The sequence below is a fragment of the Rhodamnia argentea genome, chromosome 9, assembly GCF_020921035.1.
Source record: "Rhodamnia argentea isolate NSW1041297 chromosome 9, ASM2092103v1, whole genome shotgun sequence".
NCBI lineage: Eukaryota > Viridiplantae > Streptophyta > Magnoliopsida > Myrtales > Myrtaceae > Rhodamnia > Rhodamnia argentea.
The window spans coordinates 23,300,905-23,326,807 of record NC_063158.1 but is presented as its reverse complement, the minus strand read 5'-3'; the positions used below and the strand labels follow the sequence as shown (position 1 = coordinate 23,326,807).

The 25,903-nt window shown below is 41.4% G+C and overlaps 3 protein-coding genes across 3 annotated transcripts in view; 1 reads left to right on the top strand and 2 right to left on the bottom strand.

Moving 5' to 3' along the window:
- LOC115739662 (equilibrative nucleotide transporter 3-like) overlaps positions 1–25,903 on the top strand; it is a 469,706-nt gene that overhangs the window by 232,866 nt on the left and 210,937 nt on the right. The window lies entirely within an intron of this gene.
- LOC115733554 lies at positions 6,790–16,836 on the bottom strand. Its single transcript, XM_048285431.1, has 3 exons — positions 16,392–16,836; positions 7,321–7,435; positions 6,790–7,109 (listed from the first exon to the last, which is right to left on the bottom strand). The coding sequence occupies exons 1-3, from the start codon at positions 16,824–16,826 to the stop codon at positions 6,790–6,792; spliced, it is 870 nt and encodes a 289-aa protein (XP_048141388.1). The 5' UTR covers positions 16,827–16,836.
- LOC125316620 lies at positions 18,556–25,833 on the bottom strand. The gene is made up of 4 exons (XM_048285430.1): positions 25,169–25,833; positions 24,635–24,953; positions 18,925–18,933; positions 18,556–18,567 (listed from the first exon to the last, which is right to left on the bottom strand). Coding segments are annotated over exons 1-3 (969 nt in total). The 5' UTR covers positions 25,818–25,833; the 3' UTR covers positions 18,556–18,567; positions 18,925–18,932.

Sequence of the window (25,903 nt, the reverse complement as noted above, 5' to 3'; positions counted from 1 at the left end):
CGAGCGAGGCCGCTACCGCCCTCGCCGGTGGCCAGCCACGGTGAGCTAGGGTAGAAATAAAAAGGAAAAAAGAAAAAAAGAAAGGAAAAAAAGAGAAAAGGAAAAAAGTTTAAAAAAAAGGGAAAATGACTAAACCGCCCATACTCGGGCCCTTTTTTGAAATAAAAAGACCACTCCAGGCCCTTATTTGAAACAACGTCTATTTCGAGCCCTTATTTGAAAAATCGAGAGCACTTCGGGCCCTTAAACGAAATTTTCCCTTGATTCTTTGCAAAGTGGGCAGATGGTCATTCGTTTGAGCCGTTATTCGCGGAGCCATCAATTTCGGGGACATTGGTTTATAGGATTAAAAAAATCGTCATGCACCCACGTTGAGACGGCACCCGTAGTTAGTCCTGGATCGTGACCGACCGAGTTCATTGTGGTCCTCGGTCATGGCCTTGTCGTGGCCGAGCGCATCGATCGTGCCTCGGTCATGGCCCTGTCGAGGCCAATTGACTGCCAAGGTCGTGGCCGAGTGCATAGTACCATGGCCCAGGTCGCTCCCGAGGATTGTGAGCGATCATGGCCGAGCATACGAGTTGTGGCCAACTGCAGATCGTGGATCGGGCCCGAGATGGCCGAGTGCACGAGCAAGGCTATAGCTATGCTAAATTAAAACAACGGCACTCGTATTCATGCAAGAGTTACATAAAATCTTCTTAGAAGTAAGTAAAATAAAGAACAATTGCTTATGTGACGGTGCTCTTATTCATTTAAATGTAACGGCGCATTTTCAATCATAAATTGCTAATAGACTTGCAGAAAAAACTTTTCTAAGTCCGTTAATTTTTGTTCTTCCTCTTTCTGTTGACGCATTTTATCTTTCAACGGTAAATTCAAAACAAAAATCTTCTTCACTGTCTAACTAAACTAAGCCCATTTACATCTCTAACTTCTTTTGGTTGTACCAGATGAGTGCATAGATTATGACAAAGTCCCTAACTCCATGTTCTTGTAGTAGGTTGGTTGTGTAGGGAAATTTTCAGCTCAAGAACTGGAGACCACCCCGTTTGAATCTAAGTAGCACCGACACCAATATGCGATAAGTGATACAATATTACACGACATAATGATTTATCATTTTTCAAAAAATAGAGAATTTCAACACGTTGGGGCACGTTGTATAATAAATGTGTATTATAGATAAAAATATCAACGGTAAATTTCTTCTTGTTAAGGATTCACGATCGGTTCCTTTTGGGGCTCGCTGGGTATATTATTTATTATTTATTTTTTTTTGGAGGGGAGGGTTGGGTATGTAACTTAAGTATATGTAGTATTGATAGATTCACATTTTGACTCCTAATTTATTAAAAATGTTTAAAACTGACCTGGTCCACGTTGAAATAGCGTGTAGGGATGCTAGACTCACGTGTCGCCGGCGTGTCCAGAACGCTGACATGTGTTGAATGTTTGACACATGTTGACCACGTGTCGGACGCGTGTTGAGTATCCGACAAGCGTCCAACGTGACACTAAGACTTCGGAGAATGACCGCGCTTCTTAGGCTTGAATTTCATCCATTCCATGTAAAATCGCCCTGGATCAGAGCCACTTGTACATGCCAAAGGTCTCCACTTAACCGGTTCATGGGTTAGGAGGGTATTCCGTAAGCTATCGATAATCAACATTGTTAATTTGGATTTTTTTTTTTTTAAGAAAAGAAGGGGGTCTTCTTTGTTTGGCTGCTCTTAAATTATTATTTTTTGCCAAGTTTCTAATAATTGAGGATACATAACGATTAGTTAACGGAAGATCTCGTAGAAGATACATTATCAACGAGGAGTCCGTTGGGATTCGGACATATGAATGAAAGGTTTCATTAGGTGAAAATCCAGAATTAAACACAGATCTTAGATAGAAAAAGTAGAGAAAAATTTGGACAACGAAAAAGGACGATCCTTAGCGGCGTCCGTTTTAAGAAAGATATACTTTACGAGTCGGATTGCCGTGCCCTCTTAAATGAACTCGATGATCAAAATAACACCGTCACTTGAATGAATTACGGACCCCTGTGACGCTTAGCATGCCTCTAAGTCAAACCAGTGCGGTACGAACAATCCGCTTGGGTCATTATAAGCGATATCGAAGCAATATCTTTACTAAATTACTAGGCAAACCGACGGAGATTAACATAGAAATAATTCCCAGTTAGGGTTGATAATCGAATATACGACATAGACCAAGACATCTCTGCGTAATATTAGGGGTGTCAAAAAAGCCCGCGCCGGTCCGACCCGACCTGGCTTGGCCCGGCCCCGAAAATTCACCCTAATTTTTGGGCCTTTTGGGCTAGCTTGGTACTGTTAGAATTGGGCCAGGTTAGGCCGGCTCGACTCCGGTTTTTTTTTTTTTTTCATCCACGTTTTCTTTTTAATTTAATTTATTTTTATTTTTATTTTTTATATTTTTTCATTCGACGGATATGTCAAGTGATTTTAATTAAAAAAAAATCAATCCAACCCGGTCCGAATAAGGTTCGGGCCAGATTGGGTTTGACACTATTCAGTTTTGAGCAGGCTAGGGCCGGGCTCTAAGATAAAACATGTCAATCTCAAAAAATTGAAATTGGGATTTTCCTCGACATTCCCAGCAGATGCTGATAGCTAATTTGGTTAGGAAAAACACGGCATTCCATCGCCCACAATGTTGAGACACTGTGTTCTTGGCAGAAGCACACGACAAGTGTGGTAGCCGCATTGGCTCGAGACTATAAGACTGGTACAGGTCAACATCGTTGAGTCAAAGAGATCGAAGGTTTCTAATGCACACAAGTGTACATCTTCCTCGTATGCCAGGTACGAAACCTACAAAACACCGACTTCACATCCTAAAAAACGAACATTAATTTGTGGGACGCCTAATTTTTTATTCGACCCACATTAATCAACTGTGTTTCGATGATGACGTGATACAACTTTCCAGATCTTGCTCCTCATGCCAATCTCTTCTATGTTTTGTCACGTCAACTGATGTTTACATAGATTAAGGGAGAAGGAAAAAAAGACAAAAAAAAAGAGCAAAATGGCATAAGGCCTTCAAATTTTGATCCAACATTCAATATCGCTCTTGAAGTTTTAATTTTTTTTAATATGATTTTTGAACTTTCGATACATATTTTATTTAATCCATACACTAGGTAATAATTTAGGAAGTGAATTGCATCCGGGGATATAATATTCCAGCGACTAGATTGGGCATGGATAAAAAGTTCGGGAACCACATTGAATGAAATTAAAAGTTCAATGATGACATTGCACTTTAATATAAAGTTCGGGGACTATTCGTGCAATTGTCTCTATAAACGAGAAAAATTATTGGGTATAAAGAATCTCAGAAAATATTATAAACCAAACTCAAAACATCTTTCGATCTCACAATTAAGTTTCCTAAAAAGATTTCAATGACACATCAGGCTTATTGTAAATGAACAACCGAGGCACGAGCAAAGTGAGATGATTATAGATCGGACAACATTCATATGATGGTATTAATTTCAATGAATGTTGATTACAATATCGAACCCTTAAAACCATCTTATTCTTTGTTCTATCAAAAGCGAATTAAGAGCCTTGATGGCTTAATCTCGAATTGAACATCCCAAAAGTTTTGGATTCCGAAGGCTTTGATGGCTAGATGGTCGAGGTATTACTTTTGATGACATGAATCCGGTAAAGCATTGTGTTCTCCGAAAAAGTCTTTTGGTACGTCTGTCTTGTCTATCAAGGGTGTCGAAATAAAAAATAGAGTCATCAATCACCGAGGCGAACATTTTTCCTAACTCAATCTTTTCCTATATATAATAGATAAAGAACCACGGATTTGTTGCTAAACATCGTGGATAATCAGACCCTCGATCGTATAGGATCTAAATTGTAGGTCAATTCGAGCCGTGAATTAACTACTTCTAGATTGATTATATTAGCCCACACCCGCACGAACATGGCCTTCCAATTGTCTCCACTTACTTTTTCTTTTGCCTGCCAAATGTCTCCACTGCTTTAGGATAGAGACCTCTCTCTCTCTCTCGTGTCGGCAAAGGGATGGTTGTTTCGGTCCATTTCAAACCTGGGTAATCATTTCAGCTGACTTTTTTTCCATTGAAATGTTCTCGAGGAAGATGGGGGAGCTTCTTCATCTTTGAAGTGTGGACTCCACGGACGCTTCGTCCTCGTACACACTGCACGCTCCCATGTCTGTAGGTGGCGGACGAGCAAGCGAGTGAGAGAGAGATTGTTCAAATGTAATCCATACGGATTGTATCGGGTTCATTTAAGATAAGTGGTGGCGTGATGGAATAGTCTGAATCCGGCATACATGGTATTATATTTGCTAATGCAAGGTCACACATCTATTGTAATTGCTTTGGGGTGATATCGATATCGACTCAGTATATCATATACCCGTGTAATTTTTTTTTACAAGTCACTCAATTTTGAAAATGATTTGTTGGGTGAATTTAAATATGGATATTCATTAATCGGGTCCAAATTAGAGATCTTTTGTCCGGCAACCGAAGGATTTATCTTTTGTTTTCCTCCTCCTTAATTCAGTTAGGGAAAGGGTGAAAGTTTGATTCTTGAACTGGCGTTGTTTTTCCAACATGGCCATGAAATTTGTGATTTGTGCGCGATCAAACCCTTGAACTTGTCATCTTTTGCGAACCAGTGCCATGAACTTGTCTCTACAAAAACAAATATTTAAGTGAGATAGAACGATAAGAAAAGCAAGGAACACTGCAGCAAGAATGAGAATTCCTACTCCACATTAAATCTTCATCCTTAAGGTGGCAAAACGTCATAAATTTGGCACTAAAAAATTACAAGATAAGGCTAAACGCGCCCCACTTGAAATTAAGACAGGACATGAACGTGGGACTTTCAACTTCCGAAACAACTATCGGTCTCGCACTTTCGGTTAACCCGTCACCCCCAAATTGCCTCGACATCGTAAAACTCCAAACCGAATCGTAACCGTTCATCTGCCGACACGACCTCCTTTCCTTGTCTTCTTCCTCGATCGATCTTGATATCAGTATTGTCCCTCTCGTCAAAATTTCCGGGAAAATGCAGAGAAAGTGAAGCCTCCTTCCTTCTACACTTCAAACGTGGGCGGTGGTCTCTGATCCCAAATTATGCGTGAGGATTCGGTTTCCTTGTTCTTGACTTAGATTTGATCTCTGTTCACCTCCGGAACCGGTCGATAAAGTGGAATGTCTTTACATGCTTATTCACTCTCTTTTCTCTATTAACATTATTCTAATATGTCTAATATAAATTCATGAACTGCATCCACGGATCTTTGATCCACAATTAGTAATCGTTTTAATAGCGGTAATAACTTTTGAGAAATGATTAAGTGACAATCTTTTAATCAAAAGTGAGAATAACTGTCCGTTACGGACCACGAAAAAGTAAATAATGAATATTATAAATTATTATGAGATCCACTCCTCCAAGAATTTATGACTTATAATATATTGTTAATCTCACAGTAGCCCAAAGACTGTTATGCTAGCAAAATCCATAATTTTTTAGTCGTGTAAGTCAACAATTCCGTTGTTTCATTTGGCGATTCGTCTAACTCTCTCCCTTATATCATCCCACGTGAATTGCATGGAGATGCTCTTCTTGCATCAAGATCATAAAAACAGGTCTTCTTTTTTCGGTCGACAATGTGTACGGTGCACCGAAGGCTTTCGAGCATTCTACTTGCATACGATAGTCCAATCTCACATGCAATACAACTGCCAAAATACACAAATTGAGTGTTACCTGGGTAGGGATTAATTACGAAAGGAAGGTGATTTTCAATTCTCTCGGCGCCTTTATCAACGTCTCAACAAATCTCAAACATCGATATATCAGCCATTAACTTCTCAAACACTCTTAAATACATGGGATAAAAACTTGCCCGGATGAGAAACCGACCGGCAGGAGTTGATTAGGTGAAGGTTGATGCAGTTTTTCCGAAGTCAAATCTAGTGAAAGAGTGTGGAACAAGCCGTTATTTGAGAACCGACCAGATCCTAGGTTGCTGCCAAGTCGCGGCATCCCAGGACGGAAGGATCTTTCTGGTTGTTGCAAAGACCAACCGTAATCGACAGAATCTTCCTCTCTTCATAAAGTAGCAATGAGATTGGGCCACATTGATTCAGGTCTCTTTGGATTTCATGGGCTTCAAGGCAAAGCTTGATTTTGATTTTTGATGTCGTTCCTTTGATTTACTCTCAATTCCATACCCAATCTAGACGGTAAAAAACTTACGTCCCTAAGAAGGGAATGAGATTATGTTTATCTGTCTCAAGTAAAAGTCAATGATAGCAGCGTACAAGATTAAACTTTTCCTCTGTAAATAAATATGTCAAAAGACAAGGTAAAGGAAAAGATTATATGTGATACCGACTTTCTAATTCGAAAACTTTAGGACTAGGAAAATAAGAGAAGGTATATAAAGAACAAGAATTCGTTGATGAATCAAGAAAATGAAGATATTCTTTCCCTATTTCACCATTAAAATCAAACATATCTGGTTTTAATTTCCATCTTTGCTGTACAAGGAAATTTACGACTGTCTTTGGACCTAACTATACTATGACTCAGAAAGATAATTCCCACAAACTTAGAGAAATGAAAATAAAAATCATCATTTCCTCCCACTATGTTTTCACAAAAAACAAAAAAAAATTCATTCTCGTCATGAAACCTTTCACTTTACTTACTTCTTTCGGCGAATTCTATGATCCCACTACGTTCCACGACTTACCATCTCCTTGAATTGATTTATGGACTCCTCTTTTTGCAGCCTCATTTCTTCGTTGAACTTGTTGATGAACGCTTCGACTCGGCGGTTTAGCTCGTCCGGACTCAGCTCCTTCCTCGGCTGATTGGTCCGATCCTTGAACGTCGAAGGCGGCAGCGGCGACTCCAGCAAGCTAATCCGATGGTCGGCATCGTCGGCTTTCACGTGTCGTGTCACCGGCATCGCTCCCGCCTCCACTATCGCTTTCCAAACGTTGTCCATGCTCTCGTTGGATCTCCTCGCGCTTCTTCTCAAAGCTTTGCCCCCTAAAATTAATACAAAGTCGATTTTGATAAAAATAAATAAATAAATAAATAAATCTCACGAAAAAAGCGATATTACGTCAATATATTGACTTGATTTCATAAATCCGTTGACCGAAAAATCAAAAGAAACAGTCCCGTCATCCTCGTCGGTTTCTTGTTCGTATGAAATGCAAATTTCGAAATTGATATTCCCTCTTTTTCCCCTTCTTACCTTGAAGGTGGTCGCCTTCAGCAGCCTTCCGGCGAACAAGTCTCGGCGAAACCAGAGCTTTCTCCGACGAGTCCATTCGCCTCCGCGGCGTCGAAGCCGACCTCCCGAACGCTACCTTCCTCTCCCCTTCGCAGTCACCATTATATCCATCTCCGCCGCCGAATCCCCTGTTATTCCGCACCACTACCACTCTCTTCTCCTCAAAATCCTTAAACTCATCGAACGGGTCCGCCGCCTCCGCCACGGGCGTCGCCTCCGCGACATCAATCTCCTCCGCCGCCGCGACCCTCTCCAGCACGAAGGCCTCGGGCTGCACGTGGTGGAAGCACCTGGAGGTTGCCACGGGCGTCGCCTCCGCGACCTCCATCTCCTCCGCGACCGCGACCCTCTCCGGCCCGATGGCCTCGGGCTGCACGCGGTGGAAGCACCTGGAGGTGGCGGCGATGGTGATGATGATGCCGTTAACGACGATGAAGAGGTACGGAGGCCTGAACCACGAGAGGAGCGAGTCCAGCACGGGAGGCGACCGAGGGGCCAGAGAGTCGGAGATCGACGGAACGGAGGCTCTGAGAGCGACGGCGATGGACACGGCGCCAGCAGACACGAGCAGAGCTTTCAGGGACGCCATTAAAGTGCTCGACCACACCATCTCGACAATGGGAGTGACGATTGTTTCGCAGTGAAGTCTGAGAGTGCGAGCTTGCGAGTGAAGGTTCGGTGATGAGAGAGGATCCACCGGCGTTTCTGCAAGAGCTATAAATAGACGAAGACGAAGAGTGTAGAGGGAGACGCAGTTTCGGGGTGATTTGGAGCCGTTCGATCGGATCCGACGGTAGGCGCGGGACGAGTGCAGCTATGTTAGTGTGGGAAGTGCCGAAGTGCCTTACCTAAGGGCCCCACCGTCGGTCCACTCACCTTCCTTTCCTTTCGGGAAAAAATACTTTTTAGGAATTAATCAACTGCAGATAAGGCGAGTTACCGGCTGACGAGATCAGTTGACCGGCTTTTCGTTGACAAGTCGTAGCGAGAATACTAGAAAATTCAATCAGATATTGACCGTCAACCGAATGAGTCGAACGGATAAAACCGACATTTCGAGTTCAATGTCTCGCTTTCAATTGCTTTGAAGACGATGAGGCGATTTCTGTATTAACATTAATCGGGTCGAAAAGTTCCACCGCTAGATTTGTTAAAATTGAAAAATCGAGAGGTGACCAATATAGGCAATGAAATATAATTATCGTGTCCGAGCAACTCATCAGCTTTGATGATACCCGCCATTGATGATGATATGCTAAATTAATTGAAGTTTGAAATACGTGAAGTGTTTGTTTTATCGATTCTATCATTTTTTTTTAGAGCACTGTGACCGTTCTGCGCCTTGCTATGCTAGCGGAGCAGCAACATCTAACATCCAAATTTTCTTGCATTTCTAGAAGTTGAGATTATATCGCAATTTGGTTCGAGGTACAATCAAGTTGGCTTAAGCCTAGCTCGAACATGCGTGAAGAACACACATACATTCTCGAATCGAGCCCCTCCGTTCCGAAATCGAAGATCCATCGAATTCGATACGACGGTCGGGTCTCAACTTGTCAAGCTAATCGAGTTCAAAACAAGGGTACCAACCTACTTAAATCGTCTTGGTTAGGATTTGAATTTGGTTGAAACGGTTTATCAAGCAGAGAGAAGGGGGGGGTCCAAAAAGGAAGAAAAAGAAAAGTAAAAAAAAGGAGAGGCTCCAAAAAGCAAAAAAAGAAAAAGAAAAAGAAAAAAAGGGACTGCTTTACGTGTTAAGACTTACGGATTCTTTGCAAAGTAGGTAGCCTTTCCTGACCGTAATTCGATTGCCCCGTTATTCGCGGCACCTTCAATTTCGGAGACATTGGTTTGTAGGATTAAAGGAATAATCGTCATGCACTCACATAAGACGGCATCCTTAGTTAATCACGGATAGCGACCGACCGTATTTATCGTGGTCCTCGGTCATGGCCTTATCGTGGCCGAGCGCATGGGTCGTGCCTCGGTCATGGCCCTGTCGAGGCCAATTGACTGCCAAGGTCGTGGCCGAGTGCATGGTACCGTGGCCCAGGTCGTTCCTAAGGATTGTGAGCGATCGTGGCCGAGCATACGGGTTGTGGCCAACTGCGGATCGTGGGTCGGGCCTAAGGTGGTCGAGCGCATGAGTAGGGCTATAACTATGCTAAATTAAAACAACGCCACTCGTATTCATGCAAGAGTTATACAGAATCTTCTTAGAAGTAAGTAAAATAAAGAACAATTGCTTTTATGTGACGGTGCTCTTATTCATTCAAATGTAACGGCGCATTTTCAATCACAAATTGCTAATAGACTTTCGGAAAAAACTTTTCTAAGCCCGTTAATTTTTCTTCTTCCTCTTTTTGTGGACGCATTTTATCTTTCAACGGTAAATTCAAAACAAAAATCTTCTTCATCGTCCAACTAAACGAAGCCCATTTACATCTCTAACTTCTTTTGGTTGTACCAGATGAGTGCATAGATTATGACAAAGTCCCTAACTCCATGTTCTTGTAGTAGGTTGGGTGTGTAGGGAAATTTTCAGGTCAAGAGCTGGAGACCGCCCCCGTTTGAATCTAAGTAGCACCGACACCAATACGCGATAAGTGATACGATACTATATGACACGACGATACATCATTTTTCAAAAAATAGAGAATTTCAACACGTTGGGGCACGTTGTATAATAAATGTGTATTATAGATAAAAATATTAGCGATGAATTTCTTCTTGTTAAGGATTCACGATTAGTTCCTTTTGGGAGCTCGCTGGGTATATTAATTTTTATTTTGGGGGGGGGTTGGGTATGTAACTTAAGTATATGTAGTATTGATAGATTCACATTTTGACTCCTAATTTATTAAAAATGTTTAAAACTAACCCAGTCCATGTTGAAATAGCGTGTAGGGATGCTAGACTCACGTGTCGCTGGCTTGTCCGGAACGCCGACATGTGTAGAATGTTTAACACATGTTGACCACGTGTCGAACGCGTGTCGAGTATCCGACAAGCGTCCAACGTGACACTAAGACTTCGGAGAATGTCCACGCTTCTTAGATTTGAATTTCATCAATTCCATGTAAAATGGCTCTGGATCAGAGCCACTTGTACATGCCAAAGGTCTCCACTTAACCGGTTCATGGAGTTAGGAGGGTATTCCGTAAGCTATCGATAATCAACACTGTTACTTTGGGTTTTTTTTTTTTAAAGAAAAGAAGGGGGTCTTGTTTGGCTGCTCTTAAATTATTATTTTTTGCCAAGTTACTAATAATTGAGGATACACAACGATTAGTTAACGGAAGATCACGTTGAAGATACGTATGATTATCAACGAGAAGTCCATTGGGATTCGGACATATGGATGAAAGGTTTCATTAGGTGAAAATCCAGAATTAAACACAGATCTTAGATAGAAAAAGTAGAGAAAAACTTGGACAATTAAAAAGGACGATCGTTAGTAGCGTCTGTTTTAAGAAAGATACACTTTACGAGTTGGATTTTCAGTAATAAATTTATATAACCACCATTTACCGCAACTTTTTCCATATCGGATTGCCGTACCCTCTTAAATGAACTCGGTGATCAAAATAACACCGTCACTTAAATGAATGACATACCGCCGTGACGCTTAGCATGCCTCTAAGTCAAACCCCGTGCGGTACGAACAATCCACTCGGGTCATTATAAACGATATCGAAGCAATATCTTTACCGAATTACTAGGCAAACCGGCGGAAATTAACATAGAAATAATTCCTAATTAGGGTTGATAATTGAATATACGACACGTACCAAAACATCTCTGCCTAATATTAGGCGTGTCAAAAAAGGCCGCGCCGATCCGACCGGACCCGGCCTAGCTCGAAAATTCATCCTAATTTCTGGGCCTTTGGGCCGGTTTGGTATTGTGAGGATTAGGTCGGGTCGGGCCGGCTCGGTTCGTGTTTTTTTTTTCACCCATGCTCCTTTTTTTTTTTCCACCCACGTTTTCTTTTTAATTTATCTTATTTTCATTTTTATTTTTTATATTCTTTCATTCGACGAATATATCAAGTGATTTTGATTAGAACAAAAAAAAAAAAAAAACCAATCCGACCTGGCCCGAAGAGGGTTCGGTCCGGATTGGACTTGGCACTGTTCGGTTTCAAGCCGACTAGGGCCGGGCTCTAAGATAAAACATGTCAATCTCAAAAAATTGAAATTGGGAGTTTCCTCGACATTCCCAGCAGATGCTGATAGCTAATTTGGTTAGGAAAAACATGGCATTCCATAGCCCACGATGTTGGGACACCGTCTTCTTGGCAGAAGCACACGACAAGTGTGGCAGCCGCATTGGCACAAGACTACAAGACTAGTAGAAGTCAACATCGTTGACTCGAAGAGATCGAAGGTTTCTAATGCACACAAGTGTACATCTTCCTCGTATGCCAGGTACGAAACCTACAGAAAACCAACTTCACATCTTAAAAAAAGAAAATTAATTTGTGGGACGCCTAATTTTTTATTTGGCCCACATTAATCAATTGTGTTTCGATGATGATGTGATACGACTACCGGATCCTGTTCCTCAGCCCAGTCTCTTCTATGTTTTGTCACGTCAACTGATGTTTACATAGATTATGGGAGAAGGAAAAAAGAAAAAAAAAAAAGAAGAGCAAAATGACATAAGGCCTTCAAATTTTGATCCAACATCCAATATCGCTCTTGAAGTTTTAATTTTTTTTAATATGATATTTGAACTTTCTATACATATTTTATTTAATCCATAGGCTAGATAATAATTTAGGAAGTGAATTGCATCCGGGGATATAATATTCCAGCGACTAGATTGGGCATGGATAAAAAGTTCGGGAACCACATTGAATGAAATTAAAAGTTCAATGATGACATTGCACTTTAATATAAAGTTCGGGGACCATTCGTGCAATTATCTCTATAAACGAGAAAAATTATTGGGTATAAAGAATCTCAGAGAATATTATAAACCAAACTCAAAACCTTTTTCGATCTCACAATTAAGTTTCCTAAAAAGATTTCAATGACACATCATGCTTATTGTAAATGAACAACCAAGGCACGAGCAAAGTGAGATGATTATAGATCGGACAACATTCATATGATGGTATTAATTTCAATGAACGATGATTCCAATATCGAACCCTTAAAACCATATTATTCTTTGTTTTGTCAAAAGCGAATTAAGAGCCTTGATGGCTTAATCTCGAATCAAACATCCCAAAAGTTTCTGATTCCGAAGGCTTTGATGGCTAGATGGTCGAGGTATTACTTTTGATGACATGAATCCGGTAAAGCATTGTGTTCTCCGAAAAAGTCTTTTGGTACGTCTGTCTTGTCTATCAAGGGTGTCGAAATAAAAAATAGAGTCATCAATCACCGAGGCGAACATTTTTCCTAACTCAATCTTTTCCTATATATAATAGATAAAGAACCACGGATTTGTTGCTAAACATCGTGGATAATCAGACCCTCGATCGTATAGGATCTAAATTGTAGGTCAATTCGAGCCGTGAATTAACTACTTCTAGATTGATTATATTAGCCCACACCCGCACGAACATGGCCTTCCAATTGTCTCCACTTACTTTTTCTTTTGCCTGCCAAATGTCTCCACTGCTTTAGGATAGAGACCTCTCTCTCTCTCTCGTGTCGGCAAAGGGATGGTCGTTTCGGTCCATTTCAAACCTGGGTAATCATTTCAGCTGACTTTTTTTCCATTGAAATGTTCTCGAGGAAGATGGGGGAGCTTCTTCATCTTTGAAGTGTGGACTCCACGGACGCTTCGTCCTCGTACACACTGCACGCTCCCATGTCTGTAGGTGGCGGACGAGCAAGCGAGTGAGAGAGAGATTGTTCAAATGTAATCCATACGGATTGTATCGGGTTCATTTAAGATAAGTGGCGGCGTGATGGAATAGTCTGAATCCGGCATACATGGTATTATATTTGCTAATGCAAGGTCACACATCTATTGTAATTGCTTTGGGGTGATATCGATATCGACTCAGTATATCATATACCCGTGTAATTTTTTTTTACAAGTCACTCAATTTTGAAAATGATTTGTTGGGTGAATTTAAATATGGATATTCATTAATCGGGTCCAAATTAGAGATCTTTTGTCCGGCAACCGAAGGATTTATCTTTTGTTTTCCTCCTCCTTAATTCAGTTAGGGAAAGGGTGAAAGTTTGATTCTTGAACTGGCGTTGTTTTTCCAACATGGCCATGAAATTTGTGATTTGTGCGCGATCAAACCCTAGAACTTGTCATCTTTTGCGAACCAGTGCCATGAACTTGTCTCTACAAAAACAAATATTTAAGTGAGATAGAACGATAAGAAAAGCAAGGAACACTGCAGCAAGAATGAGAATTCCTACTCCACATTAAATCTTCATCCTTAAGGTGGCAAAACGTCATAAATTTGGCACTAAAAAATTACAAGATAAGGCTAAACGCGCCCCACTTGAAATTAAGACAGGACATGAACGTGGGACTTTCAACTTCCGAAACAACTATCGGTCTCGCACTTTCGGTTAACCCGTCACCCCCAAATTGCCTCGACATCGTAAAACTCCAAACCGAATCGTAACCGTTCATCTGCCGACACGACCTCCTTTCCTTGTCTTCTTCCTCGATCGATCTTGATATCAGTATTGTCCCTCTCGTCAAAATTTCCGGGAAAATGCAGAGAAAGTGAAGCCTCCTTCCTTCTACACTTCAAACGTGGGCGGTGGTCTCTGATCCCAAATTATGCGTGAGGATTCGGTTTCCTTGTTCTTGACTTAGATTTGATCTCTGTTCACCTCCGGAACCGGTCGATAAAGTGGAATGTCTTTACATGCTTATTCACTCTCTTTTCTCTATTAACATTATTCTAATATGTCTAATATAAATTCATGAACTGCATCCACGGATCTTTGATCCACAATTAGTAATCGTTTTAATAACGGTAATAACTTTTGAGAAATGATTAAGTGACAATCTTTTAATCTAAAGTGAGAATAACTGTTTGTTCTAGATCACAAAAAAGTAAATAATGAATATTATAAATTATTATGGGGTTCACCCCTTCAAGAATTTATGACTTACAATATATTGTTAATTTCATAGTAGCCCAAACACTGCTATGCTAGCGAAACCCAAAATTTTTTAGTCGTGTAAGTCAACAATTCTGTTGTTTCATTTGGCGATTCGTCTAACTCTCTCCCTTATATCATCCTACATGAATTGCATGGAGGTGCTGTTCTTCCATCAAGATCATAAAAACGGGTCTTCTTTTTTCTGTCGACAATGTGTACGGTGCACCGAAGGCTTTCGAGCATTCTATTTGCATACGATAGTCCAATCTCACGTGCAATACAACTACCGAAATATACAAATTGAGTGTTACCCGGGTAGGAATTAATTACGGAAGGATGGTGATTTTCAATTCTCTCGGCGCCTTTATCGACGTCTCAACAAATCTCAAACATCGATATATCAACCATTAACTTCACAAACACTCCTAAATACATGGGATAATAACTTGCCCGGATGAGACACCGACCGGCAGGAGCTGATTAGGTGAAGGTTGATGCAGTTTTTCCGAAGTCAAATCTAGTGAAGGAGTGTGAAGCAAGCCGTTATTTGAGAACCGACCAGATCCTAGGTTGCTGCCAAGTGGCGGCATCCTAGGACGGAAGGATCTTTCTGGTTGTTGCAAAGACCAACCGTAATCGACAGAATCTTCCTCTCTTCATAAAGTAGCAATGAGATTGGGCCACATGGATTCAGGTCTCTTTTGATTTCATGAGCTTTAAGGCAAAGCTTGATTTTGATTTTTGATGTCGTTTCCTTGATTTACTCTCAATTCCATACCTAATTTAGACGGTAAAAAACTTACGTTCCTAAGAAGGGAATGAGATTATGTTTGTCTGTCTCAAGTAGAGTCAATGATAGCAGCGTACAAGATTAAACTTTTCCTCCGTAGATAAATATGTCAAAAGACAAGGTAAAGAAAAAGATTATATGTGATACCGACTTTCTAATTCGAAAACTTTAGGACTAGGAAAAGAAGAGAAGATATATAAAGAACAAGAATTTGTTGATGAATCAAGAAAATGAAGATATTCTTTCCCTATTTCACCATTAAAATCAAACATATATATATCTGGTTTTTCCGTCTTTGCTGTACAAGGAAATTTACGGCTGTCTTTGGACCTAACTATAGTATGACTCAGAAAAATAAGTCCCACAAACTTAGGGAAATGAAAATAAAAATCATCATTTCCTCCCACTATGTTTTCACAAAAAACAAAAAAATTCATTCTTGTCACGAAACCTTTCAATTTACTTACTTCTTTCGGCGAATTCTACGATCCTACTAAGTTCCACGGCTTACCATCTCCTTGAATTGATTTATGGACTCCTCTCTCTGCAGCCTCATTTCTTCGTTGAACTTGTTGATGAACGCTTCGACTCGGCGGTTCAATTCGTCCGGACTCGGCTCCTTCCTCGGCCGATTGTTCCGATCCTTGAACGTCGTCGATTTCCGCATCGAAGGCGACTCCAGCAAGCTAATTTGATGGTCGGCATCGTCGGCTTTCACATGTCGTGTCACCGGCATCGCTCCCGCCTCTGCTATCGCTTTCCAAACGTTGTCCATGCTCTCGCTGGATCTCCTCGCGCTTCTTCTCAAAGATTTGCCCCCTAAAATTAATACAAAGTCGATTTTGATAAAAATAAATAAATAAATAAATAAATCTCACGAAAAAAGCGATATTACGTCAATATATTGACTTGATTTCATAAATCCGTTGACCGAAAAATCAAAAGAAACAGTCCCGTCATCCTCGTCGGTTTCTTGTTCGTATGAAATGCAAATTTCGAAATTGATATTCCCTCTTTTTCCCCATCTTACCTTGAAGTTGGTCGCCTTCAGCAGCCTTCCGGCGAACAAGTCTCGGCGAAACCAGAGCTTTCTCCGACGAGTCCATTCGCCTCCGAGGTGTCGAAGCCGACCTCCCTAACGCTACCTTCCTCTCCCCTTCGCAGTCACCGTTATATCCATCTCCACCGCCGAATCCCCCGTCATTCCCCACCACTACTACTCTCTTGTCCTCAAAATCCTTAAACTCATCGAACGGGTCCGCCGCCTCCGCCACGGGCGTTGCTTCCGCAACCTCAATCTCCTCTGCGGCCGCGACCCTCTCCAGCGCGACGGCCTCGGGCTGCAGGTGGTGGAAGCACCTGGAGGTGGCGGCGATGGTGATGATGATGCCGTTAACGACGATGAAGAGGTAGGGAGGCCTGAACCACGAGAGGAGCGAGTCCAGCGCGGGAGGCAACCGAGGGGCCAGAGAGTCGGAGATCGACGGAACGGAGGCTCTGAGAGCGACGGCGATGGACACCGCGCCAGCCGACACCAGCAGAGCTTTCAGAGACGCCATTAAAGTGCTCGACCACTCCATCTCGACAATGGGAGCGACGATTGTTTCGCAGTGACGTGTGAGAGTGCGAGCTGTGAAGGTTCGCTGATGAGAGACGATCCACCGCTGCAAAAGAGCTATAAATAGACGAAGACGAAGAGTGTAGAGGGAGACGCGGTTTCGGGGTGATTTGGAGCCGTTCAATCCATCCGACGGTCGGCGCGGGACGAGTGCAGTTTTTGTTAGTGTGGGAAGCGCCTTACCTGAGGGCCCCACCGTGAGCCCACTCACCTTCTTTGCCTTTTGGAAGAAAAATACTTTTTCGGAATTAATAAATTGCAGATAAGGTGAGTTACCGGCTGACGAGATCAGTTGACCGGCTTTTCGTTGACAAGTCGGTAGCGAGAATACCAGAAAATTCAATCAGATATTGACCCTCAACCGATTGAGTCGGAACGGATAAAACCGACATTTCGAGTTCAATGTCTCGATTTCAATTGCTTTGAAGACAATAAGGCGATTTCTGTAGTAACATTAATCGGGTCGAAAAGTTCCACCGTTAGATTTGTTAAAATTGAAAAATCGAGAGGTGGCCAATATAGGCAATGAAATATAATTATCAAGTATGAGCAACTCATCGGTTTTGATGATACCTGCCATTGATGACGATTTGCTAGATTAATTGAAGCTCGAAGTACATGAAGTGTTTGTTTTTATCGATTCTATCATATATTTTTTTTTAGCTCCGCGACCTTTCTGCGCCTTGCTATGCTAGCGGAGCAGCAAAATCTAATATCCAAATTTTATTGCATTTCTAGAAATTGAGATTATATCGCAATTTGATTCGAGGTACAATCAAGTCGGCTTAAGCCTAGCTCGAACATGCGTGAAGAACGCACATGCATTCTCGAATCGAGCCCCTCCGTTCCAAAATCGAAGATCCATTGAATTCGATACGATGGTCGGGTCTCAACTTGTCAAGCTAATCGAGTTCAAAACAAGGGTACCAACCTACTTAAATCGGCTTGGTTAGGATTTGAATTTGGTTGAAACGGTTTATCAAGCACAGAGAGAGGGGGGGCATGGGTGGGTCCAAAAAGGCCAAAAAAGAAAAGTAAAAAAAAGGAGAGGCTCCAAAAAGCAACAAAAGAAAAAGAAAAAAAGGGATTGCTTTACGTGTCAAGACTTATGGATTCTTTGCAAAGTAGGTAGCCTTTCCTGACCGTAATTCGATTGCCCCGTTATTCGCGGCACCTTCAATTTCGGAGACATTGGTTTATAGGATTAAAAAGAATAATCGTCATGCACCCACATAAGACGGCATCCTTAGTTAATCATGAATCGCGACCGACTGTGTTTATCGTGGTCCTCCGTCATGGCCTTATCGTGGCCAAGCGCATGGGTAATGCCTTGGTCATGGCCCCGTCGAGGCCAATTGACCGCCAAGGTCATGGCCAAGTGCATGGTACCGTGGCCCAGGTCGTTCCTAAGGATTGTGAGCGATCATGGCTGAGCATACGGGTTGTGGCCAACTGCGGATCATGAATCAGGCCTGAGGTGGTCGAGTGCATGAGTAGGGCTATAACTATACTAAATTAAAACAACGGCACTCGTATTCATGCAAGAGTTATATAGAATCTTCTTAGAAGTAAGTAAAATAAAGAACAATTGCTTATGTGATGGTGCTCTTACTCATTCAAATGTAACAACGCATTTTCAATCACAAATTGCTAATAGACTTTCGGAAAAAACTTTTGTAAGCCCGTTAATTTTTCTTCTTCCTCTTTCTGTTGACGCATTTTATCCTTCAACGGTAAATTCAAAACAAAAATCTTCTTCATCGTCCAACTAAACTAAGCCCATTTACATCTCTAACTTCTTTTGGTTGTACCAGATGAGTGCATAGATTATGACAAAGTCCCTAACTCCATGTTCTTGTAGTAGGTTGGGTGTGTAGGGAAATTTTCAGCTCAAGAGTTGGAGACAGCCCCGTTTGAATCTAAATAGCACTAACACCAACACGCGATAAGCGATACGATACTACACGACACGACGACATATCATTTTTCAAAAAATAGAGAATTTCGACACGTTGGGGCACGTTATATAATAAATGTGTATTGTAGATAAAAATATCAACGGTGAATTTCTTCTTGTTAAGAATTCACGATTAGTTCCTTTTGGGAGCTTGCTGGGTATATTAATTTTTTTTTTTTAGGGGGGGATTGGGTATGTAACTTAAGTATATCTAGTATTGATAGATTCACATTTTGACTCCTAATTTATTAAAAATGTCTAAAACCAACCTGGTCCATGTTGAAATAGCGTGTAGGGATGCTAGACTCACGTGTCACCGGCGTGTCCGGAACGCTGATCATGTGTAGAATGTTTGACACATGTTGACCACGTGTCGGACGCGTGTCGTGTGTCCAACAAGCGTCCAACGTGACACTAAGACTTCGGAGAATGTCCGCACTTCTTAGGTTTGAATTTCATCAATTCCATGTAAAATCGCTCCGGATCAGAGCCACTTGTACATGCCAAAGGTCTCCACTTAACCGGTTCATGGGGTTAGGAGGGCATTCCGTAAGCTATTGATAATCAACATTGTTAATTTGGATTTTTTTTTTAAAGAAAAGAAGGGGGTCTTGTTTGGCTGCTCTTAAATTATTACTTTTTGCCAAGTTTCTAATAATTGAGGATACATGACGATTAGTTAACGGAAGATCTCGTAGAAGATACATTATCAACGAGAAGTCCATTGGGATTCGGACATATGAATGAAAGGCTTCGTTAGGTGAAAATTCAGAATTAAACACAGATCTTAGATAGAAAAAGTAGAGAAAAATTTGGACAATGAAAAAGGACGATCCTTAATGGCGTCTGTTTTAAGAAAGATATACTTTTTTTTTTTTTTTTTTGGTCTAAAGAAAGATATACTTTACGAGTTGGATTTTCAATAATAAATTTATATAACCACCATTTACCGCAACTTTTTCCATATCGGATTGCCGTACCCTCTTAAATGAACTCGGTGATCAAAATAACACCGTCACTTGAACGAATTACAGACCGCCGTGACGCTTAGCATGCCTCTCGGTCAAACCCGTGCGATACGAACAATCCACTCGAGTCATTATAAACGATATCAAAGCAATATCTTTACCGAATTACTAGGCAAACCGACGGAGATTAACATAGAAATAATTCCCAGTTAGGGTTGATAATTGAATATACGACACAGACCAAGACATCTCCGCCTAAGATTAGGAGTGTAAAAAAAGCCCTCGCCAATCCAACCCGACCTGGCTTGGCTTGAAAATTCATCTTAATTTTCGGGCCTTTCGGGCCGGCTTGGTATTGTTAGGATTGGGGTGGGTCAGGCCGGCTCGGCTCCTTTTTTTGTTTTTTTCACCCACGTTTTCTTTTTAATTTATCTTATTTTCATTTTTATTTTTTATATTCTTTCATTCGACGAATATGTCAAGTGATTTTGATTATAAAAAAAATAAAAATAAAAAATAAAAAAAATAAAAAACCAATCCGACCTGGCCCGAAGAGGGTTCGGTCCGAATTGGGCTTGACACTGTTCAGTTTCGAGCCGGCTAGGGCCGGGCTCTAAGATAAAACATGTCAATCTCAAAAAATTGAAATTGGGAGTTTCCTCGACATTCCCAGCAGATGTTGATAGCTAATTTGGTTAGAAAAAACATGGCATTCCATCGCCCACAACGTTGAGACAGTGTGTTCTTGGCAGAAGCACACGACAAGTGTGGTAGCCGCATTGGCTCAAGACAATAAGACTAGTGCAAGTCAACATCGTTGAGTCAAAGAGATCGAAGGTTTCTAATGCACACAAGTGTACATCTTCCTCGTATGCCAGGTACGAAACCTACAAAACACCAACTTCACATCTTAAAAAACGAAAAATTAATTTGTGGGACGCCTAATTTTTTATTTGACCCACATTAATCAACTGTGTTTCGATGGTGACGTGATACAACTTCCAGATCTTGTTCCTCATGCCAATCTCTTCTATGTTTTGTCACGTCAACTGATGTTTACATAGATTAAGGGAGAAGGAAAAAAAGACAAAAAAAAAGAGCAAAATGGCATAAGGCCTTCAAATTTTGATCCAACATCCAATATCGCTCTTGAAGTTTTAATTTTTTTTAATATGATTTTTGAACTTTCAGTACATATTTTATTTAATCCATAGACTAGATAATAATTTAGGAAGTGAATTGCATCCGGGGATATAATATTCCAGCGACTAGATTGGGCATGGATAAAAAGTTCGGGAACCACATTGAATGAAATTAAAAGTTCAATGATGACATTGCACTTTAATATAAAGTTCAAGGACTATTTGTGCAATTATCTCTATAAAGGAGAAAAATTATTGGGTATAAAGAATCTCAGAGAATATTATAAACCAAACTCAAAACCTCTTTCGATCTCACAATTAAGTTTCCTAAAAAGATTTCAATGACAGATCAGGCTTATTGTAAATGAACAACCAAGGCACGAGCAAAGTGAGATGATTATAGATCGGACAACATTCATATGATGGTATTAATTTCAATGAACGATGATTACAATATCGTACCCTTAAAACCGTCTTATTCTTTGTTCTGTCAAAAGCGAATTAAGAGCCTTGATGGCTTAATCTCGAATCGAACATCCCAAAAGTTTTGGATTCCGAAGGCTTTGATGGCTAGATGGTCGAGGTATTACTATTGATGACATGAATCCGGTAAAGCATTGTGTTCTCCAAAAAAGTCTTTTGGTACGTCTGTCTTGTCTATCAAGGGTGTTGAAATAAAAAATAGAGTCATCAATCACCGGGGCGAACATTTTTCCTAACTCAATCTTTTCCTATATATAATAGATAAAGAACCACGGATTTGTTGCTAAACATCGTGGATAATCAGACCCTCGATCGTATAGGATCTAAATTGTAGGTCAATTCGAGCCGTGAATTAACTGCTTCTAGATTGATTATATTAGCCCACACCCGCACGAACATGGCCTTCCAATTGTCTCCACTTACTTATTCTTTTGCCTTCCAATTGTCTCCACTGCTTTAGGATAAAGCGCTCTCTCTCTCTCTCGTGTCGGCAAAGGGATGGTTGTTTCGGTCCATTTCAAACCTGGGTAATCATTTCAGCTGATTTTTTTTTCCATTGAAATGTTCTCGAGGAGGATGGGGGAGCTTCTTCATCTTTGAAGTGTGGACTCCACGGACGCTTCGTCCTCGTACACACTGCACGCTCCCAAGTCTGCAGGTGGCGGACGAGCAAGCGAGTGAGAGAGAGAGATTGTTCAAATGTAATCCATACGGATTGTATCGGGGTTCGTTTGAGATAAGTGGTGGCGTGATGGAATAGTCCGAATCCGGCATACAAGGTATTATATTTGCTAATGCGAGGTCACACATTTATTGTAATTGCTTTGGGGTGATATCGATATCGACTCAACATATCATATCATATACTCGTGTAATTTTTTTTTTTACAAGTCACTCAATTTTGAAAATGGTTCGATTTGTTGGGTGAATTTCAATTTAAGAGGGCTATGGATATTCATTAATCGGGTCCAAATTAGAGATCTTTTGTCCGGCAACCGAAGGATTTATCTTTTGTTTTCCTCCTTAATTCAGTTAGGGAAGGGGTGAAAGTTCGATTCTTGAACTGGCGTTGTTTTTCCAATATGGCCTTGAAATTGCGTGATCAAACCATTGAACTTGTCATCTTTGCGAACCAGTGCCATGAACTTGTCTCTACAAAAACAAAAATTTAGGTGAGATAGAACGATAAGAAAAGCAAGGAACAGTGTAGCAAGAATGAGAATTCCTACTCCACATTAAATCTTAATCCTTAAGGTGGCAAAACGTCATAAATTTGGCACTAAAAAATTACAAGATAAGGCTAAACGCGCCCCACTTGAAATTAAGACAGGACATGAACGTAGGACTTTCAACTTCCGAAACAACTATCGGTCTCGCACTTCCGGTTAACCCGTCACCCCCAAATTGCCTCGACATCGTAAAACTCCAAACCGAATCGTAACCGTTCACCTGCCGACACGACCTCCTTTCCTTGTTGTCTTCTTGCTCGACCGATCTTGATATCAGTATTGTCCCTCTCGTCAAAATTTCCAGGAAAATGCAGAGAAAGTGAAGCCTCCTTCCTTCTACACTTCAAACGTGGGCGGTGGTCTCTGATCCCAAATTATGCGTGAGGATTCGGTTTCCTTGTTCTTGACTTAGATTTGATCTCTGTTCACCTCCGGAACCGGTCGATAAAGTGGAATGTCTTTACATGCTTATTCACTCTCTTTTCTCTATTAACATTATTCTAATATGTCTAATATAAATTCATGAACTGCATCCACGGATCTTTGATCCACAATTAGTAATCGTTTTAATAACGGTAATAACTTTTGAGAAATGATTAAGTGACAATCTTTTAATCTAAAGTGAGAATAACTGTCTGTTCTAGATCACAAAAAAGTAAATAATGAATATTATAAATTATTATGGGGTTCACTCCTTCAAGAATTTATGACTTCCAATATATTGTTAATTTCACAAGAGCCCAAAGATCGCTATGCTAGCGAAACCCATAATTTTTTAGTCGTGTAAGTCAACAATTCTGTTGTTTCATTTGGCGATTCGTCTAACTCTCTCCCTTATATCATCCTACGTGAATTGCATGGAGGTGCTGTTCTTCCATCAAGATCATAAAAACGGGTCTTCTTTTTTCTGTCGACAATGTGTACGGTGCACCGAAGGCTTTCGAGCATTCTATTTGCATACGATAGTCCAATCTCACGTGCAATACAACTACCGAAATATACAAATTGAGTGTTACCTGGGTAGGAATTAATTACGGAAGGATGGTGATTTTCAATTCTCTCGGCGCCTTTATCGACGTCTCAACAAATCTCAAACATCGATATATCAACCATTAACTTCACAAACACTCTTAAATACATGGGATAATAACTTGCCCGGATGAGACACCGACCGGCAGGAGCTGATTAGGTGAAGGTTGATGCAGTTTTTCCGAAGTCAAATCTAGTGAAAGAGTGTGAAACAAGCCGTTATTTGAGAACCGACCAGATCCTAGGTTGCTGCCAAGTGGCGGCATCCCAGGACGGAAGGATCCTTCTGGTTGTTGCAAAGACCAACCGTAATCGACAGAATCTTCCTCTCTTCATAAAGTAGCAATGAGATTGGGCCACATGGATTCAGGTCTCTTTTGATTTCATGGGCTTCAAGGCAAAGCTTGATTTTGATTTTTGATGTCGTTCCTTTGATTTACTCTCAATTCCATGCCCAATCTAGACGGTAAAAAACTTACGTTCCTAAAAAGAGAATGAGATTATGTTTATCTGTCTCAAGTAAAGTCAATGATAGCAGCGTACAAGATTAAACTTTTCCTCTGTAAATAAATATGTCAAAAGACAAGGTAAAGGAAAAGATTATATGGGATACCGACTTTCTAATTCGAAAACTTTAGGATTAGGAAAAGAAGAGAAGATATATAAAGAACAAGAATTTGTTGATGAATCAAGAAAATGAAGATATTCTTTCCCTATTTCACCATTAAAATCAAACATATATATATCTGGTTTTTCCATCTTTGCTGTACAAGGAAATTTACAGCTGTCTTTGGACCTAACTATAGTATGACTCAGAAAAATAATTCCCACAAACTTAGGGAAATGAAAATAAAAATCATCATTTCCTCCCACTATGTTTTCACAAAAAACAAAAAAAAATTCATTCTCGTCACAAAACCTTTCACTTTACTTACTTCTTTCGACGAATTCTACGATCCTACTACGTTCCACGGCTTACCATCTCCTTGAATTGATTTATGGACTCCTCTCTCTGCAGCCTCATTTCTTCGTTGAACTTGTTGATGAACGTTTCGACTCGGCGATTAAGCTCTTCCGGACTCAGCTCCTTCCTCAGCCGATTGGTCCGATCCTTGAACATCGTCGATTTCGAAGGCGACTCCAGCAAGCTAATCCGATGGTCGGCATCGTCGGCTTTCACGTGTCGTGTCACCGGCATCGCTCCCGCCTCCTCTATCGCTTTCCAAACGTTGTCCATGCTCTCGTTGGATCTCCTCGAGCTTCTTCTCAAAGCTTTGCCCCCTAAAATTAATACAAAGTCGATTTTGATAAATAAAAATAAATAAATAAATAAATAAATCTCATGAAAAAAGCGATATTACGTCAATATATTGACTTGATTTCATAAATCCGTTGACCGAAAAATCAAAAGAAACAGTCCCGTCATCCTCGTCGGTTTCTTGTTCGTATGAAATGCAAATTTCGAAATTGATATTCCCTCTTTTTCCCCTTCTTACCTTGAAGGTGGTCGCCTTCAGCAGCCTTCCGGCGAACAAGTCTCGGCGAAACCAGAGCTTTCTCCGACGAGTCCATTCGCCTCCGCGGCGTCGAAGCCGACCTCCCGAACGCTACCTTCCTCTCCCCTTCGCAGTCACCATTATATCCATCTCCGCCGCCGAATCCCCTGTTATTCCGCACCACTACCACTCTCTTTTCCTCAAAATCCTTAAGCTCATCGAACGGGTCCGCCGCCTCCGCCATGGGCGTCGCCTCCGCGACATCAATCTCCTCCGCCCCCGCGACCCTCTCCAGCGTGACGGCCTCGGGCTGCACGTGGTGGAAGCACCTGGAGGTTGCCACGGGCGTCGCTTCCGCGACCTCCATCTCCTCCGCGACTGCGACCCTCTCCGGAGGGACGGCCTCGGGCTGCACGCGTTGGAAGCACCTGGAGGTGGCGGCGATGGTGATGATTATGCCGTTAACAACGATGAAGAGGTACGGAGGCCTGAACCAGGAGAGGAGCGAGTCCAGCACGGGAGGCAACCGAGGGGCCAGAGAGTCGGAGATCGACGGAACGGAGGCTCTGAGAGCGACGGCGATGGACACGGCGCCAGCAGACACGAGCAGAGCGTTCAGGGACGCCATTAAAGTGCTCGACCACACCATCTCGACAATGGGAGTGACGATTGTTTCGCAGTGAAGTCTGAGAGTGCGAGCTTGCTAGTGAAGGTTCGGTGATGAGAGAGGATCCA

What these genes read in the sequence shown, in the direction of transcription:
- LOC115733554 (XM_048285431.1), bottom strand. Translation starts at nt 16,826, where the DNA reads ATGGAGTGGTCGAGCACTTTAATGGCGTCTCTGAAAGCTCTGCTGGTG. An exon ending in ACTGCGAAGGGGAGAGGAAG is followed by an intron (nt 7,436 to 16,391) that starts GTAGCGTTAGGG and finishes GGGGAGAGGAAG; the next exon opens with GTAGCGTTCGGGAGGTCGGC. An exon ending in TGAAGGCGACCACCTTCAAG is followed by an intron (nt 7,110 to 7,320) that starts GTAAGAAGGGGA and finishes TATTAATTTTAG; the next exon opens with GGGGCAAAGCTTTGAGAAGA.
- LOC125316620 (XM_048285430.1), bottom strand. Translation starts at nt 25,817, where the DNA reads ATGGTGTGGTCGAGCACTTTAATGGCGTCCCTGAACGCTCTGCTCGTG. An exon ending in TGAAGGCGACCACCTTCAAG is followed by an intron (nt 24,954 to 25,168) that starts GTAAGAAGGGGA and finishes TATTAATTTTAG; the next exon opens with GGGGCAAAGCTTTGAGAAGA.